The sequence below is a fragment of the Schistocerca piceifrons genome, chromosome 5 (assembly GCF_021461385.2).
Source record: "Schistocerca piceifrons isolate TAMUIC-IGC-003096 chromosome 5, iqSchPice1.1, whole genome shotgun sequence".
Lineage (NCBI taxonomy): Eukaryota > Metazoa > Arthropoda > Insecta > Orthoptera > Acrididae > Schistocerca > Schistocerca piceifrons.
In genome coordinates, this window is record NC_060142.1 from 625,614,357 (window position 1) to 625,632,618 (window position 18,262).

The following is an 18,262-nucleotide window of genomic DNA, read 5'->3' on the forward strand; positions in this document are numbered from 1 at the left end:
CATATTCTAATATTGCAACACCTATCCCCTGAGGGCCTATGCTTTTTCCTCCATACATATAACTGCATTCACACAGGTGGCATATTTGCCTATCGCTGGCAAGAGGCCATTGTCATTTCCGTACTGTACCTAACTTGGTAGGCACGAACCCTTTCCTTCCAGTTACCGCCCAATTTCCCTCACCAGTAGTGTCTACAAGGTGGTGAAAAGAATGATTATTGGTCAGTTGGGTGGTGGCTTGAGTCTCCAGATCTCCTCACTAATGCCCAATGTGGATCCCGTAGGCCCCGCTCTGCAGTTGATAATCTCATTACCTTGTCAACTCGTATTACGAAAATTTTTTGTGGAAGTGTCAAATTTTGGCTGTGTTTCTTGATTTGGTGAAGGCATATGACACCTGCTGGAGGACAGGTATCCTCCATCTTATATACGAGTGGGTCTCTCTAACAAAGGAACCACTTCTGACAAAGCTTAGGTATCCGAGTAATGAGGGAATTAGTATATTTCATCAAAATATACAAGGTATTAGAGATAAAGTTAGTGAATTGCTTATAGATATTGACTCTGAAATTATTGGTATATCTGAACACTTCTTAAATAAGGAGATAATTCAGAGGCTTCCTTTACCAGGATACAGGTTGGCTGGCAGCTTTTCGAGGAGCTCTTTGCGCTGTGGGGGAGTAGCCATGTATGTGAAAAACGGCATCCCATTTGAGTCAATCGATGTTTCAAAGTACTGCACTGAAAAGATGTTTGAATGTTGTGCAGGTGTGGTTAAATTTAATGGAGCTAAACTTCTAACTGTTGTTATTTATGGATCCCCAGACTCCGATTTCACAACATTTTTGCTAAAACTAGAGGAGGTTCTTGGTTCACTTTATAGGAAATACAAAAAGTTAGTTATATGTGGTGGCTTCAATATTAATTGTACAAGTGATTGTGCAAGGAAGAGGATGCTGGTAGACCTCCTTAATTCATATAATCTTATGCAAACCGTATTCTTTCCAACGAGAGTGCAAGGGAACAGTAGAACAACCATAGACAACATTTTTGTTCATTCCTCATTACTAGAAGGGCATTCTGTTAGCAAAAAGGTGAATGGCCTTTCAGATCATGATGCACAAATTTTAACTTTAAAAGATTTTTGTGCTGCAACACGTGTTAAATATAGTCATCAGCTGTTTAGGAAAGCTGATACAGTTGCTGTAGAGACCTTTGTAAACCTTATCAAGGAACAAGAGTGGCAAGATGTTTATAGCGCTGATACAGTAGACGATAAATATAATGCTTTCCTCAAGACTTTTCTCGTGCTCTTTGAAAGTTGCTTTCCGTTAGAACGTTCAAAACAGGGTACTAGCCCAAACAGGCAGCCTGGGCGGCTGACTAGAGGGATAAGAATATCTTGTAGAACAAAGTGGCAATTATATCAAAACGTTAGAAACAGTCAGAATCTAAATGCATCAGCCCATTACAAACAGTATTGTAAGGTGCTTAAAAATGTTATTAGGAAGGCAAAAAGTAAGTGGTATGCAGATAGAATAGCTAAGTCTCAGGATAAAATTAAAACCATATGGTCAGTCGTAAAGGAAGTGGCTGGTCTGCAGAGACAGGTCGAGGATATAGAATCAGTGCGTAGTAGGAATGTCTGTGCTACTGATAAGTCGCATATATGTACAGTATTTAATAATCACTTTCTGAATATAGCAGGTGAACTAAATAGAAACCTAGTCCCAACAGGGAATCATACAGCGCTCTTAGAAAAAAGTGTTCAGAGACTGTTACCTGAAATGCTCCTCCATGATACTGACAAGAGGGAGATTGAGTTAATAATTAAATCACTAAAGACCAAGAACTCTCATGGATATGACGGGGTATCTAGCAGAATACTGAAGTATTGTTCTATGTATGTTATCCCAGTACTTAGCCATATCTGTAACTTTTCCTTTAGGAGTGGTCGGTTTCCTGACCGATTAAAGTACTCGGTAGTGAAGCCACTTTATAAAAAGGGAGACATGGATAATATTGACAATTATAGACCTATTTCTATGCCATCGGTGTTTGCTAAAGTTATCGAGAAGGTTGTAAATACGAGGTTACTGGAGCATTTAAATTCACATAATTTGCTGTCAAATGTTCAGTTTGGTTTTAGAAATGGTTTAATAACTGAAAATGCTATATTCTCTTTTCTCTGGGAGGTTTTGGACGGATTAAATAAAAGGTTGCGGACGCTAGGTGTTTTCTTTGATTTAACGAAGGCTTTTGACTGCGTTGACCACAAAATATTACTGCAGAAGTTTGACCATTATGGAGTAAGGGGAGTAGCATACAATTGGTTCGCCTCTTACTTTAAGAACAGAAAGCAGAAGGTAATTCTCCGCAATATTGAGTGTGGTAGTGATGTTCAGTCCCAATGGGGCACTGTTAAGTGGGGCGTTCCCCAAGGGTCGGTGCTGGGGCCACTGCTGTTTCTTATTTATATAAATGATATGCCTTCTAGTATTACAGGTGATTCAAAAATATTTCTGTTTGCTGATGACACCAGCTTGATAGTGAAGGCTCTTGTGTGTAATATTGAAACAGTAACAAATAATGTAGTTCATGAAATAAGTTCGTGGCTTGTGGAAAATAATTTGATGCTAAATCACAGTAAGACTCAGTTTTTACAGTTTCTAACTCACAGTTCAACAAGAACTGATATTTTGATCAGACAGAATGGGCATATTATAAGCGAGACGGAACAGTTCAAGTTCCTAGGCGTTCGGATAGATAGTAAGCTGTTGTGGAAAGCCCATGTCCAGGATCTTGTTCAGAAGCTAAATGCTGCTTTATTTACCATTAGAACAGTATCTGAAATAAGTGACACTTCAACACGAAAAGTAGTCTACTTCGCATATTTTCATATGCTTATGTCGTATGGTATTATTTTTTGGGGTAATTCTTCTGTTTCAAAAGGGGTATTTTTGGCTCAAAAACGGGCTGTTCGAGCTATATGTGGTGTAAGTTCGAGAACCTCTTGTCGACCCCTATTCAATAGTCTGGGAATTCTGACATTGCCCTCACAGTATATATTTTCTTTAATGTCGTTTGTTGTTAGCAATATTAGCCTATTCCCAAGAGTTAGCAGCTTTCACTCAATTAATACTAGGCAGAAATCCAATCTGCATGTGGAATGCACTTCCTTGACTCTTGTGCAGAAAGGAGTGCAGTATTCTGCTGCATCCATTTTCAATAAGCTACGACAAGAACTCAAAAATCTTAGCAGTAGCCCAAACTCTTTAAAGTCTAAACTGAAGAGTTTCCTCATGGCTCACTCCTTCTATTCTGTCGAGGAGCTCCTGGAAGAGCTAAAAAATTAAGCAAATTCCAGTGTTACATTGTTGATTTTCTTTATTTAAACTTACGACTTGTCACCTGAATGTTTTTTTTATATTTCATTTTATCTGTTTCTAATATCGTATTATAATTTCACATATTGACTCGTTCCATGACCATGGAGACTTCTCCTTAATTTGGTCCCACAGAACAATAAATAAATAAAAAAAAGTGGGGCTTCTGGGGTCGCATGTCCCTTCTTATACGGGAATTTTAAAAGACCATCTTTTTAAGGTACATATGGGCTCAGCTCTGTTGGACACTTTTATTCGTGAGAATGGAGTGCCTCACAGTTATGTGCTCAGCATTGTCTTGTTTGCCATAGCAATTAACTCTATTATGGATTGTCTCCCACCAGGTATCTCAGGCTCTTTTCATAGATTACTTCACGATCTTTTGCAGCTCTCAATGAACCTCTCTGCTTGAACAATGACACTAGGTTTTGAACCTGACAACCCAAAGCAAGTAAAATGTCCCTGTACAACTGTTCCCAGTGCATTACTGATAAAAAAACAGTTAGATTGGTACTGTTTATGGCTCACCTAATCAGGCGCACAGCTAGCTGCACTGCACTGCTAATGCATTGTGCATACGCAAAGAAACAGAACAATGAGCTGCTGTGCAGTCATTGCATAGCCAACTCATCGACTATTGCAATGCAAAGTGGAGCTGCACTGTTGTTGTGCTGGTCAGCTGCTGCTGGGAAGTTCTTAGAGATCGCTGCTGCCATTTTCGTCTAAAAGCGCAGCACAGGATTTTCCATTTCACTGATGAAATTCTTCTCTACTCGCATACCAAATGTTTCTTAAGCACACAAATATCTTTCACTGTTGAGCTTGTTGCTATGGTCAACATCTGTTGCCCAGTTCTTTATAATAATTAACTCTTCTTCGGTCTTAACCAGATTAAAATTAATTCTTCTCAAGTATTCCAGTTGATTCGGGCAACACCACTGAATGCGCCCCCTCATTTTTTCAGTTGCCAACTTGGTTTGCTCTGTGCAATATCTTATCTTCATCCATTATTTATGCCAGAATTCTTTTTATTGTTATTATTATTGAAGCTCATCTTTTAGCACCCTATTTTCCTGTTTTTGCTCTTTGGACTCCAAAATGGAGTGAAACTAATGGGGTTTTGGTAGGATGTGTTAAGCTCCCCTACAGCCTGATGATGTGTGTGCCAGCTTTTACCATATAAATATATTGGGGTCGCCATTCTTTGTTATTCACTGTACTGGACATGCCCACTTGACAGAGGACTACTTCACCTTTCACAGGGGCAGATCCTGAAAGAGGTCCATCCTACTCAAGCTACTAAAATGGCGTGGTCACTTTTGCAATAACTCTTCTGTATTGCAAATCTGATCTTCCCACTGTATAACTTTATTTAAAATTCTGGGTGAACATGTCTCCCTTTACTTGTAGCTCAAAATAGATGACAACATGTATTCAAGTACTGACATGACGTAACATTGACAGTTCTCATATATAACCTCCAATTGTTCTGGCATTGATGTTATCATCCACATCCTCTGCTCTGTGACTTAAATCTCTACAAATTTGGGATACCAAAGAATAAGCAGCGCTCCACAACAGGTGGACACACACTTGTCGTCATCCTTGTTGATGTTCTGCGCTTACGCTTTTCACACCCATCAGCACAAATGCAAACCAGAGCGTGCACATTGGGATGTCCTACATTTAACTACAATCTAAATATTTCTGGTTTCCACAAATATCTTTTGTGAGACTGAGTGATTAGAAGTGGAGCATGTTATTCTGTAAAATCGACATGTTACACCACAATGCAAGCGGTCAGTGTTCTCGCTCCAGCCACCAGAAGTGCTGGGTTTTGGTTTGTTCTCGTTGTGCAGTCTGACATTCCACTAGAATGATAATTTCATGGCAATTATTGACAGTTTAGTCTAATTCTTCTGTAGTGCAAACTTGTCTCAAGGATTGAGTACATTCTACTGTGTTTGTAAGTGAATAAAAATTATTTGTTCCTGTTGCACTCTAGTTCATATTTCATATGATTGGCTGAGTATCTTGAACACACAGTTATAGTAATTTGGATGGCTAACACCAAGTTACACTGACACTGCTGACCCAACATGATCTCAGCCTGTATGTTTAGTCTGTGTAACCAGAAGAAGCAGCACTAACTTTAAAGAGTGATTAAAGACTTTCCACAAAACATAAGACAAATTGGTCACTGAATTACTCTCAGTATCATGACTTGCTGTGAGATTTTCTCCATTCTGGCCTCATAATAATGTATTACAGTTTGCATAGGTAGAAACTAGATTTCATTACAATGGAATAACTGCAGATTCAACAATATTTGCCTTAGAGGTCAACCAGTTCGATTATTATTACACAGCTAAAGTCAAAGATGTAACAACTGAACCTCCTGTGTGAGATTATAACAAACTCAAGGCTGAATTAATTTGTAGGGTTTCCGCATCACAGGAAGAGTACATGTGACAAGTCCTAACACAAGAAAATACAGGTGACAGAAAATTGTCACAATATTTCAGGCACTTATGCAGTCAAGTTCACACAGGCACTGTACCTGGTAGTTCACTACGTACATTGAGTAGCCATCTTCCAGCCCCGTGAAAGCTGTAGTAGTGTCAGACCGAAATGCCATTAGACTCCTTGATGTATCTGGGCAGTAGAATACAAGAGGCACTATTGCCAACCTCAATCATTGCAGTGGCAGCACCATGCAGCAGAGCTTTGTCATCAGTGGTGACTTGTGCAAATTAAGATTGCATTGCAGATAAGGTCAGTGCTCTGAAAAACCAGCGAACTGCTGTCTCAAGCCAAGTGCAGAACACAGAACAGGGTATCAAAAGAGAATGCAGAGTTGTTCCGGTATGAACTTGTTATTTGTCCCGGTATGAACTGGTTAGTTGTCCGATGTAGCACAGAGCAGCCACATTGTTTGCTGGTATTGCAGGAAGTTTGGAGATCAGTGGCACAAGTGCACCTCACCTTGTGCTTAGCCAAATGCCTGCAGCAGTCAGACATAGGTGCACCCAATTGCTAATAACAATCTCAGTGTGTGTTTATCAGTGATCGGTAGATGAGACAAAAATTTCTTGTGGATACTGGTTCAGTCTTGTGTATTTATCCATGTACCTTGCTGTGAAATTGCTGGCCAGAGTTCATTCTGTCTCTCCACAGCAAAAAATTCATTCATTGTGACTTACGACACTCAACACATTGAATTTGATGTGGGACTGTGTCATCCATGGTTTCCCCTGGAATTTCACTGTAACTGATGGCATGGAACCCAAAATTGGAGCAGTTTCTAGCACACTGTCATCTGCTACCAGACTAGATGAGAGCATCACAGGCGGTGTAACTGCTAGATTCAGATACAGAGTACTGATACATAGCATCCAGATCATCCAGGTGGCAGGTTGTAAATACAACAAGCTACTTGAACAGTTTCCAGCCATTATGCAACACTATAGTGCCCCGTGAGAGATACAGCACAATACCGTGCATTACATTAAAACAAGCATTGGCCCACATGTTTCGTGCAGACCTATTCAATTATCTCCTGACCGTTCAGCTGTAGCAAAGACAGAATTCGACTCTGTGCTCAAAGAAGGCGGTATTCATCCTTTAATCAGTCCGTGGTCATCACCTCTCCATCTAGTACCCAAGAAATGTGGCATGTGGCATCTGTATGGTGAGTACCCCTGTTAAGAGCTTGTAACTATGCTCTGCGTAGTGTGACCTTGTTTAGTGTGCTAGACTGTGCAAAGACCTTCACACAAATTCTGGGACAGATGACATGCTGAAAACAGCCATAATCATGCCATTCAGCTTGTTAGTGTCTTTGACATTTGGTCTACACAATGCAGCAGTCATGGCAAAAGTTCATTGACTCCATGCTGCAAGGTTTGTCATTCTGTTTTGTCTACCGAGGTGACAGCGTTGTCTTTTTATCCAGTGTGGATCAGCACTAGCAACATTTGGTGGAAGTCTTTAAACACCAACAGCAACACAATGTGGTATTGAATACTATCAAGTTTGTATTTGGCCAACCGCTCTTAACTTCTTGGACCATCATATTTCATCAGTGGAGTCACTACTACTTCCTGAGAAAGTAAAAGCTATAATGAAGATGCCATGGCTTGAAACAATCAGGGGAACTATTATTTCTGAGTAATGCTAAATTTTTACCAGCATCCTCTGTCCCGCTTGGCCAAGTTGCAAGAGCCATTGACTGCAGCACTTCCTGTACCTAAATTTAAGGAAAATTATCCAATCCAGTGGACAAATGTGATGAATTGCCTTAGAAGAAGCAAAGCTAAGCATAGCTTGGCCAATAGCACACTCCCAACACACCTTGCATTTGATGCACCTATTGCTTTAGTGGTAGATACTAGCCAGACTGCTATCGGTGCGCATTACAACAGCTAGTCTATGGTGCTTGACAACCACTTACCCCCTCCTTCACACAAGCTCTCACTTTTGCATCAAAACTGGGCACTTATGGTTGTGATCTTATTACTGTTTATGAATCAATCAAATACTTTCACCACCAGTTGCAAGCCAGAGGAGTTGTAATTTTTACCATTCACAAGCCTCTTCTCTACACTTTCAGGTAGAACAACAAATCATGCTAATAGTGTCAGATACAGTCATTTAGTATTCATTGCCAAATACAACACTGACATCTGTAATATTTCAGGCATTGACAACATAGTAGCCAACTGTCTTGCATTAGCAGCATAATAAATGCTGTTGATTTTGCAGTACCTGGAAAGACACAGAAATCTCACCAGGAACTCCAGAATCTACCGAAAGATTCATAGTCCACCCACAGTTACAACTGGTAGACATTTCAGACACAGGCATGAAGCTATACTGTGGTATTTCTAGTGGAAGGCTTCATCCTTTTCAGCCACTCACATTTCACAGTTGTACTTTTGACAGACTGCACAACTTGTGCCACATTGGTGTCAGATCATAAACTCAGCAGGTTTAAAAACATTTCATATGGCCTGGCACACACAACAATTGTCAAGAGTAGATTCACAGGTACATTCAGTGTCAGCAGCCCCAGTAGGAGATTTTGCAGCTGAGATTATAAAATTTCTGCATGTGCACATTGGCATAGTAAGTCCAGTACCTCCATGGTAACGTCAGTGCTGTTTAACTACAGTTGGTCATTTCACTCGTTGTTGGCCAGAAGCAGTACCAGTCAACATCATTTCAGCAGAAATTCTTTGTGTTGAATTGAACTTCGCACTTCAGTTGTCTGCTGCTCATCACCACAAATAATGGCTGACAATTTGAATCAGAGCTATTTATTCAACTTAGCAAATTCTGCAGTGTTGTTCATCAAAGGACAAGAAGCTAGCCCCAGCAAGCAATGGCATGATTGAACATTGGCACCATCCTTTGCAAGCTGCAGTGATGTGTCACAACATTAGTTGGACACACAGCCTTACCTATGGCTCTGTGTGATCTTCGCAGCACACACAAACTGGACTTGTGGTCTTTATCAGGGAGCTCATGTTTGGTGAACCACTAAGACTCCATGGTGAATTCATCAACCCAAGTTAAAGGCAGCTGCCTGACCATGACTAGACTTGTTTTGTTTGTTGCCTCAAGGGACATGTTGGTCACATCCAAGCTCATCAAGCATCCAGAAACGGGGAAGGACCAACCTGTGTGTGTGTGTCATGATTTACAAACAAGCACACATCATATTATGCATAGGCACTGTCCAACCAGCACTAGAACCACCTTACACGGGACTGCATCGTGTATCAGAACAGGAGCACCAACTCTGGACATTCTAGTGTATTGCGAAATTACTACATTCTTGATTCAGTTACCTGAATGTAGAACACACTCTGGACACTGAGTGCACTACCAAGCAAGATTTTTAGACAGTGCTCTGTTTATCATGAGAGGATTGATATAGTAACAAAGATTTTCAATTACTGTCAGCTGCTGTGTTTATGTGAGCTGTCAGTTTGCACTCCAGCCACCAGAAGCCCTGACTTTTGGTTTGTTCTCTGTATGCGGTGAGACATTCCATAAATGTTACTTAGGACAATTTCTTGGCCATTATGGACAGTCTTGTCAAACTCTCCTCTAGTGCTAACTAGTCTCAAGTATTGTGAAGTACATTTTCAAATAAATGTAGTTTGTCCCTGGTACACTCTAGTTCATATTCTGTACAACTGGCTGAATATCTTGAATACACAATTATAGTTTAAATATTTTCAGTTGGTATAACCCAACCTTCTTCAGAATAAAAGTAACTACCATTTGTCCATGGTGGACATTGTCAAGCTAAAACTACGAATCCATAAATTATCGTCAGACTGTAAAAACTTTTCTGAAACTGCCTTGGCCCCTCTTCGTGACCACAATGCAGCAGCCACGAGTGATGTACTGGAACTGACCATAGCATCATGAGACCTGCCTAGGCAGACGCAATACCTTTTGCCTGCACATAAACTGTGTGATGGGTACTTGTTGGGACAAGACGTGAACCTGACTCCTGACCTTGAATTTACTAGTAAAGCGAAATAAAAGAAAGGTACAGCTGAGGAAAAGGGCGTATATGTTATCCTGTGCAGAACATACTTAGACTGTCTTAGCATTTACGAAGTATTCGTTGGTCATGATATGAGGAAGACATCATGTGCTTACAACGTATGGCCTGTCTAGGAATTATGATGGCAGTGTTCCACACACACAGTTCTTACAGTATGTGTGTGGATCACCTCAATGAAGACAAATTGAGTACCCTGTTGCCGCCACATTATCCCCAATGCTAAATTTGTGATCCGTTGATGCCTCAGGACATGTCCTACCAACCGATCCCTTCTTCTAGTCAAGTCGTGCCACAAACTCCTCTTCTCCCCAATCCTATTCAATACCTCCTCATTAGTTACGTGATCTACCCACCTAATCTTCGACATTCTTCTGTAGCACCACATTTCGAAAGCTTCTATTCTCTTCTTGTCTAAACTATTTATCGTCCATGTTTCACTTCCATACATGGCTACACTCCGTACAAATACTTTCAGAAACGACTACCTGACACTTAAATCTTTACTCAATGTCAACAAATTTCTCTTCTTGAGAAACGCTTTCCTTGCCATTGCCAGTCTACATTTTATATCCTCTCTACTTCGACCATCATCGCTTATTTTGCTCCCTAAATAGCAAAACTCCTTTACTACTTTAAGTGTCTCATTTCCTAATCTAATTCCCTCAGCATCACCCGACTTAATTCGACTACATTCCATTATCCTCATTTTCCTTTTGTTGATGTTCATCTTATATCCTCCTTTCAAGACACAGTCCATTCCGTTCAACTGCTCTTCCAAGTCCTTTGCTGTCTCTGACAGAATTACAATGTCATCGACGAACCTCAGTTTTTATTTCTTCTCCCTGTATTTTAATACCTACTCCGAATTTTTCTTTTGTTTCCTTTACTGCTTGCTCAATATACAGATTGAATAACATCGGTGAGAGGCTACAACCCTGTCTCACTCCCTTCCCAACCACAGCTTCCCTTTCATGTCCCTCGACTCTTACAGCTGCCATCTGGTTTCTGTACAAATTGTAAATAGCCTTTCGCTCCCTGCCACCTGCAGAATTTGAAAGAGAGTATTCCAGTCAACATTGTCAAAAGCTTTCTCTAAGTCTACAAATGCTAGAAATGTAGGTTTGCCTTTCCTTAATCTTTCTTCCAAGATAAGTCGTAAGGTCAGTATTGCCTCACGTGTTCCAACATTTATACGGAATCCAAACTGATCTTCCCCGAGGTTGGCTTCTACTAGTTTTTCCATTCGTCTGTAAAGAATTCGTGTTAGTATTTTGCAGCTGTGACTTATTAAGCTGATAGTTCGGTAATTTTCACATCTGTCAACACCTGCTTTCTTTGGGATTGGAATTATTATATTCTTCTTGAAGTCTGAGGGTATTTCGCCTGTCTCGTACATCTTACTCACCAGATGGTAGAGTTTTGTCAGGACTGGCTCTCCCAAGGCCGCCAGTAGTTATAATGGAATGTTGTCTACTCCCGGGGCCTTGTTTCGACTCAGGTCTTTCAGTGCTCTGTCAAACTCTTCACGCAGTATCGTATCTCCCATTTCATCTTCATCTACATCTTCTTCCATTTCCATAATATTGTCCTCAAGTACATCGCCCTTGTATAGACCCTCTATATACTCCTTCCACCTTTCTGCTTTCCCCTCTTTGCTTAGAACTGGGTTTCCATCTGAGCTCTTGATATTCATACAAGTCGTTCTCTTTTCTCCAAAGGTCTCTTTAATTTTCCTGTAGGCAGTATCTATCTTACCCTAGTGAGATTAGCCTCTACATCCTTACATTTGTCATCTAGCCATGCCTGCTTAGCCATTTTGTACTTCCTGTCGATCTCATTTTTGAGACGTTTGTATTCCTTTTTGCCTGCTTTATTTACTGCATTTTTATATTTTCCCCTTTCATCAATTAAATTCAGTATTTCTTCTGTTATCCAAGGATTTCTACTAGCCCTCGTCTTTTTACCTACTTGATCCTCTACTGCCTTCACTACTTCATCCCTCAGAGCTGCCCATTCGTCTTCTACTGTATTTCTTTCCCCCATTCCTGTCAATTGTTCCATTATGCTGTCCCTGAAACTCTGTACAACCTCTGGTTTAGTCAGTTTATCCAGGTCCCATCTCCTTAAATTCCCACCTTTTTGCAGTTTCTTCAGTTTTAATCTACAGGTCATAACCAATAGATTGTGGTCAGTCCACATCTGCCCCTGGAAATGTCTTACAATTTAAAACCTGGTTCCTAAATCTCTGTCTTACCATTATATAATCTATCTGATACCTTTTAGTATCTCCAGGCTTCTTCCATATATACAACCTTCTTTTATGATTCTTAAACCAAGTGTTAGCTGTGATTAAGCTATGCTCTGTGCAAAATTCTACCAGACAGCTTCCTCTTTCATTTCTTAGCCCCAATCCATATTCACCGACTGTGTTTCCTTCTCTCCCTTTTCCTATTGTTGAATTTCAGTCACCCATGACTATTGAATTTTCGTCTCCCTTCACTACCTGAATAATTTCTTTTATCTCATCATACATTTCTTCAATTTCTTCGTCATCTGCAGAGCTAGTTGGCATATAAACTTGTACTACTGTAGTAGGCATGGGCTTTGTGTCTATCTTGGCCACTGTAATACGTTCACTGTGCTGTTTGTAGTAGCTTACCCGCACTCCTATTTTTTTATTCATTATTAAACCAATTCCTGCATTACCCCTATTTGATTTTGTATTTATAATCCTGTATTCACCTGACCAGAAGTCTTGTTCCTCCTGCCACTGATCTTCACTAATTCCCACTATATCTAACTTTAACCTATCCATTTCCCTTTTTAAATTTTCTAACCTACCTGCCCGATTAAGGAATCTGACATTCCATGCTCCGATCCGTAGAATGCCAGTTTTCTTTCTCCTGATAATGACGTCCCCTTGAGTAGTCCCTGCCCGGAGATCTGAATGGGGGGCTATTTTACCTCCGGAATATTTTACCCATGAGGACGCCATCATCATTTAACCATACAGTAAAGCTGCATCCCCTTGGGAAAAATTACAGCTGTAGTTTCGCCTTGCTTTCAGCCGTTCGTAGTACCAGCACAGCAAGGCTGTTTTGGTTAGTGTTACAAGGCCAGATCAGTCCCCACCAACGGCAAGGTCCATGGTTCATGGGGGGAGGAAGGTAAAAATGTCATTGTGTAAAATGTTTTCTTTATATCTGAGTGTGTTTGCCATGACCCAATTGAAAGTGGATAGTGAAGTAACTATGGATTGTAAAATGCAAGTAATCCAAACTTCCGGATTGGCAGATAATTGATGAGCCAGTAGTGCTTAACGTTTGAGAAATATTGAACAGTGACTGAGACTGAATGAATCTAACCTTTAATTTATTATAAGAAAATGTTAGCTAAGCTTTGGATTATAGAGCAAATACTAAAAGTATTAAAATTGCTGGCTTTTGGAGCCATTGACCCCTCCTCCTAGCAGACGGGTTGAAGGGGAAGGAAGAGGGGTGAAAGTTAAAGGACTGGTGAGGTTTAGGAAAAGGGGTTGAGGTCAGAAAAGTCACCCAGAATTCTACATCAAGTGAGAGTTACCAGATGGAATGAGAAGGAAAGACTGATTGTTGGGAATTGCACTGCATGAGATTTGAAAAGCTGAGAGCTTAAAGGTGGAAGATAGGATACATACAAGACAGAGGTAACTGCTGAGCAAGGAGGGTGGGAAAGAAAATAGCTATCAAATGTCGAAACAAACCGGTAAAAGACATTGCAAAGTTCACAGCCATTTTCTTTCCCACCCTGCACTTACCTCACTTAGAAGTGGACTCTGTCTTGCATACACCCTATCTTCCACTTTTAAGCTCCCATCTTTTAAATCTCATCCAGTGCAGTTCCCAACAATCAGTCTTTTCTTCACAGCCTGTGTGGTAAACCACCTCTGATCGGGAGTTTTGGCCTTTCCCTTTACGCCTCTTCCTTCCCCATCAACCCTTGTGCCAGAAGAAAGAGGCACTTGCTCCAAAAGCTAGGGAAGTGCAACTTTTATGTGTGTGTTCTCCTGTCTCTGCTTGGTTAGTAGATTGTTTATCTATCCATTTACTTATATTTTCAGAAACTGATAATATCCATGGACATAAACAGCAAATATTAAGTTGTTTCAGTTCAAAATCAATAAAATATACCTTTTATATTTTTTGACCTGAACCACAGATGTAATTAGCTGAATGACTGAAATCTTGTGTTTCTTATTACAGTTGGAAAGCTTGTCACAGCCAGATCTTGCTTCAAGACTGACAATGAATTGCATACACTCTTACGTCGAACCACAGAAACTGTCAGGTATTCCAATAACGATAATTGATGTTTTTGATGATTATGCTCTTTCTAATCCTGTAAGAGAAGAAATGTACAAATGCTATCCAACTGCCAAATTAGCACATCTAAAGTCAGGTGGAAATTTTCCTTACTTGAGTCGAAGTGAGGAAGTCAACCTCCATCTTCAGGTACTGAAGACTATTAACTGCTTGTTGTAGTGTGTAGAAATATTGAAATAAATAGTTTAATTTTTATATATACCTTGTTACAGATACATTTACGGAGTTTTGATGGGACCAATCTCAGTGCATCAGAGCCTGTACCATCACAAAAAACTTCAAAAGAGGGGGAATAAAAATTTATCAGTGTACTCTTTCTCTCTCTAACTTAGAGAAATTGTAATTTCTCTAAATTGAATGGTATGGATTTGATCACACTAGTACTGCTGCATATTGCAGTACATACCAGCATTTATGGCCTAAAAGACTCTGATGCAATTTCAATTACAGTCAAGTCTAGTCGTGTACTGTGCAAGCGTTAAAGATAGGTGTTTAGGCAGTTAATGTTGCTGATCTCTGCCTTTTGTATTTATATTCTTTGTACATAAGACACTACTGATATATACACATACACATTATATATTTTTGTAAACATATCCTGTTAAGTATCCATATTTTAAAAATAAAGTTTTGTTGCTTTTGTGATAATTATTTTTACTCCTTACGGCATGAAATTACTTCACTTACTCAATCAATCAGTTTTCCAAAATCTAGTGAAGCATGCTGTGGTTAAGACTCTGGACACACTTTCATGTGAAGGAAGGTCAAAACTCTAACTGACCAGCCACATTTAGTTTTTTCATGACTACCTAAAATGGAATAACAACATAAAACAAACTGTAGGTGAAGCTGATTCTGACTGAGATTCAGAGGAAGAATCTTGAGAAAATGTAATTCAGCCACAGAAGAAGTGGCTTACACAACAATCATACAACTTACTTTTGAGTATTGCTCATGTGTCTGGGACCCTTACCAGTTGGGTTTGTAGAAGAGAGTGATTAAATCCAAGACTGAAGTGGGCAAACACATTTTACTCTTGGTGTATATGAAGACAGAGTAAGAAAGGAAGTGATTGGTTTTGTTTTGGCTCATTAGTTGTCTGAATGGTTTGATGCAGCCTACCAATATGACTTGTCACTTTATTTTCAGTGAAATCTGTGAAGTAATTTGAGGCCAATGGTTTCTTTTGTGTGGCCATAAAGATTCACTATCTATTGTTTTGCACAGATCTTCCCTACATCCACCAAAAAGCTTAATGAAATGACAATTTTCTTTGTGTCCTGTTTCATGTTGCAAGTCAACAATATTTCATATATACTATCTGAATAGAAGGCTACACCTCAATTTATAGCTCTGTGTACTGACCTATTCTGCAAGAGTTTGTGCCCATCGTCCTCACACCATAGATGTTGTACAAGAAATGCATCAAGAAGTTCGCGCGTGTCCCAAGACAAGGGCTCTCATTTCCAGTCCGTAGTATTGACTACATGTGGATATTGTCTTCTCAAATACAGTTGTTAAGAGAGCAAAAATAAATGGTTATAGGCAGAGGTTGTGCCTAGGGATAGGAAGTGAGAGTGCATATGTCAAGAATATCTCAGTGCATTACTTGTAAAGCATGCCTCAAGAGACTCTCAAGGATGTAAGCTCACTTCTTACATCACAATTCATCAGCACTCAAAGGACAATAGGCTCAGACTCTTGTGGAATAAGCTAGTAGTCAGAGTCGTAGCAAATAACATAATTGCAGTCTGGTAGGCCTGCAACACCGAACACTAAATAAGGAAAATAAGGTCATTTCATAAGAACTGCATCAATTGAGACATTTCAATATGGATATATGATTCGATAGTTGAATAATCGTAAAATATTTCAAGGTATTCAAGCAACTAGTAGCTTTTCTTTGTAGGTTGCAAGTGTGGCATGACAATGATGGTACTTCAGTCAATTTCTGAGGGTGGCTGTTTTTACGTTCATTGATGTAAAACCTGTGGATTGTCACATGCCTCATTAATCGCTCCAGCAATGAATTATGCAATTCATTGATTGTAAAATTCTTAATATCTACATAGCAAGTGCCAGTGTAAATTTAAAAAAAAAAATGTAAAACTTGAAAACAATTAGTAGTGTATTTCAAGAGGGCATTTGAGACAAATATAGATGGCTTTCTTTAAAAATACTAATGTAAACTAATGTAATCAAGTAAATATTAATTTAAGAATGCAGAGTCTTGCAGTGGTAACATTGAATAAAATGTTCTTGGGTTTCCAACCAAATGGTTAATACCACAAGCTTTTGACCAATCACTCTCTGGCCATTGACAAGTGGTATGACTGCAGATTGGCTGCTGGTACGCCCTTGCAGACTGTAGTTGTCAGCATAATGTCACTGGTGCTCACGGCATTGTCTTATATGGGCATGTGTTGACTTCACATTTGTTACACCTGCTTGGACCTCATGATCCAGCGGGGTCAGGGATTTTCTCTGCCTCCTGATGACTGGGTGTTGTGTGCTGTCCTTAGGTTAGTTAGGTTTAAGTAGTTCTAAGTTCTAGGGGACTGATGACCATAGATTTTAAGTTCCATAGTGCTCAGAGCCATTTGAACCTCATGATCACTGGAGCCCACGTCGCACTGAGCTGCAAGCCTCTGTCTCTTTCAAGGATGTTACCAGTGATTTTATTTTGAAGACTTCTTTAATTATGCAGTGTGAGTGATGATGGGAGGTTTCATAAAATTTGAATTGATGACAGTTTTCCAAAACATGCTCCACTAAAGCGAATTTTTCAGGGAGCATAGGCGATAAAATTTCTCATGCTGCTTCCTTTATTGCTCTATAGTGCTCACTGTTTTTCCAGTGTAAGATTGGAAACACTTGCAAGGTATCTTTTAGACAACAGATGTTCTGAGATGTGCTGAATCTTTAACTGTTTCCAGTAACTGTCAAAAGCCTGAAGGCCAATTTGACTTTGTATCTTTTCAGCAGGCAGCTTACCTTGGGTGATGTGGAGCCACAAAACACCGAAACAGCAAGTTGTGGTGCAGCAGGTTTGTGGGGAATGGGAATACTGATAACTCTATATGCAACAAACTGTTCCCATAAATGTTTATAAATACTTATATTTCAACACAAAGAAAGATACACATTTACACTGTAAGAGTTACAAAGGCTGACTGGAACATTAACATGGCGGCTCGTCAGAGCAGCTGGAGTTCAAAGATCATGCGTTATGTGGTTGATGTGACCTATTGATGCCACAAAGATGCAGCCCCTCCCCCGCAGTATGGAGGCCTGAGGGGAGGTTGTGTGGGCGTCGACGCTGGAGTGAGTAGTGTGAGGCAGCAGGTGCATGACTGGAAGCTCCATGTCAGTCAGGGCAGCGTGCAAAGGCGTGGTGATGGGCTGCAGGTCCACATCGTAATCAGACAGCCAGCGGGAACGGATGATGCGTCGGCCAGCCCGGGAGTAGAGGTGTGCGGTGTGTGAGCGTGCCTGCCCCTAATGCAGATAAAGTCGTTCGAGGAGATGAACGTACAAACTCTAGATGGATCTCACTCTCGGAGGAGGGACAGGCTATGCACTATCTCGACATCTAGTTCCTTGTTGAGTGTCGGCTCTGCACTGTCTGTAAGGAGCACGAGTACACAGTCGTTGAAAGTGACAATCGACACATCATTGACGCGGTTAGGTGGCACATTGCAGCGCAAGTCTCTCCAGTAGATGAAAAGTCATCAAAACCTTGCACATGGGGTTGACGACTACATGCTTGGGAAACCCGCGAACTGCAATGACGAATCATCAGAAGGAGAAGACCTTACCATGGGATGTGCTAACCCATTATCGTGCTCAGCAGTGGAAAATTCATCCAGATGGTCGGACTGGGACCGGCAGAGGGGCGTCAGAGTACACGAAAGCAGGCTTGAGCCTGTGTA

The 18,262-nt window shown here is 40.3% G+C and overlaps 1 protein-coding gene across 1 annotated transcript in view; it reads left to right on the forward strand.

Moving 5' to 3' along the window:
• Nucleotides 1–14,978, forward strand: part of LOC124798232 (maspardin-like) — an 80,428-nt gene extending 65,450 nt beyond the window's left edge. The window contains exons 6-7 of the mRNA XM_047261547.1: nt 14,211–14,459; nt 14,543–14,978. Of these exons, the coding sequence (XP_047117503.1) occupies nt 14,211–14,459; nt 14,543–14,626 (333 nt within the window). The 3' untranslated portion in view covers nt 14,627–14,978. The remainder of the gene's footprint in view (nt 1–14,210; nt 14,460–14,542) is intronic.
• The last annotated feature ends 3,284 nt before the right edge of the window (nt 14,979–18,262 follow it).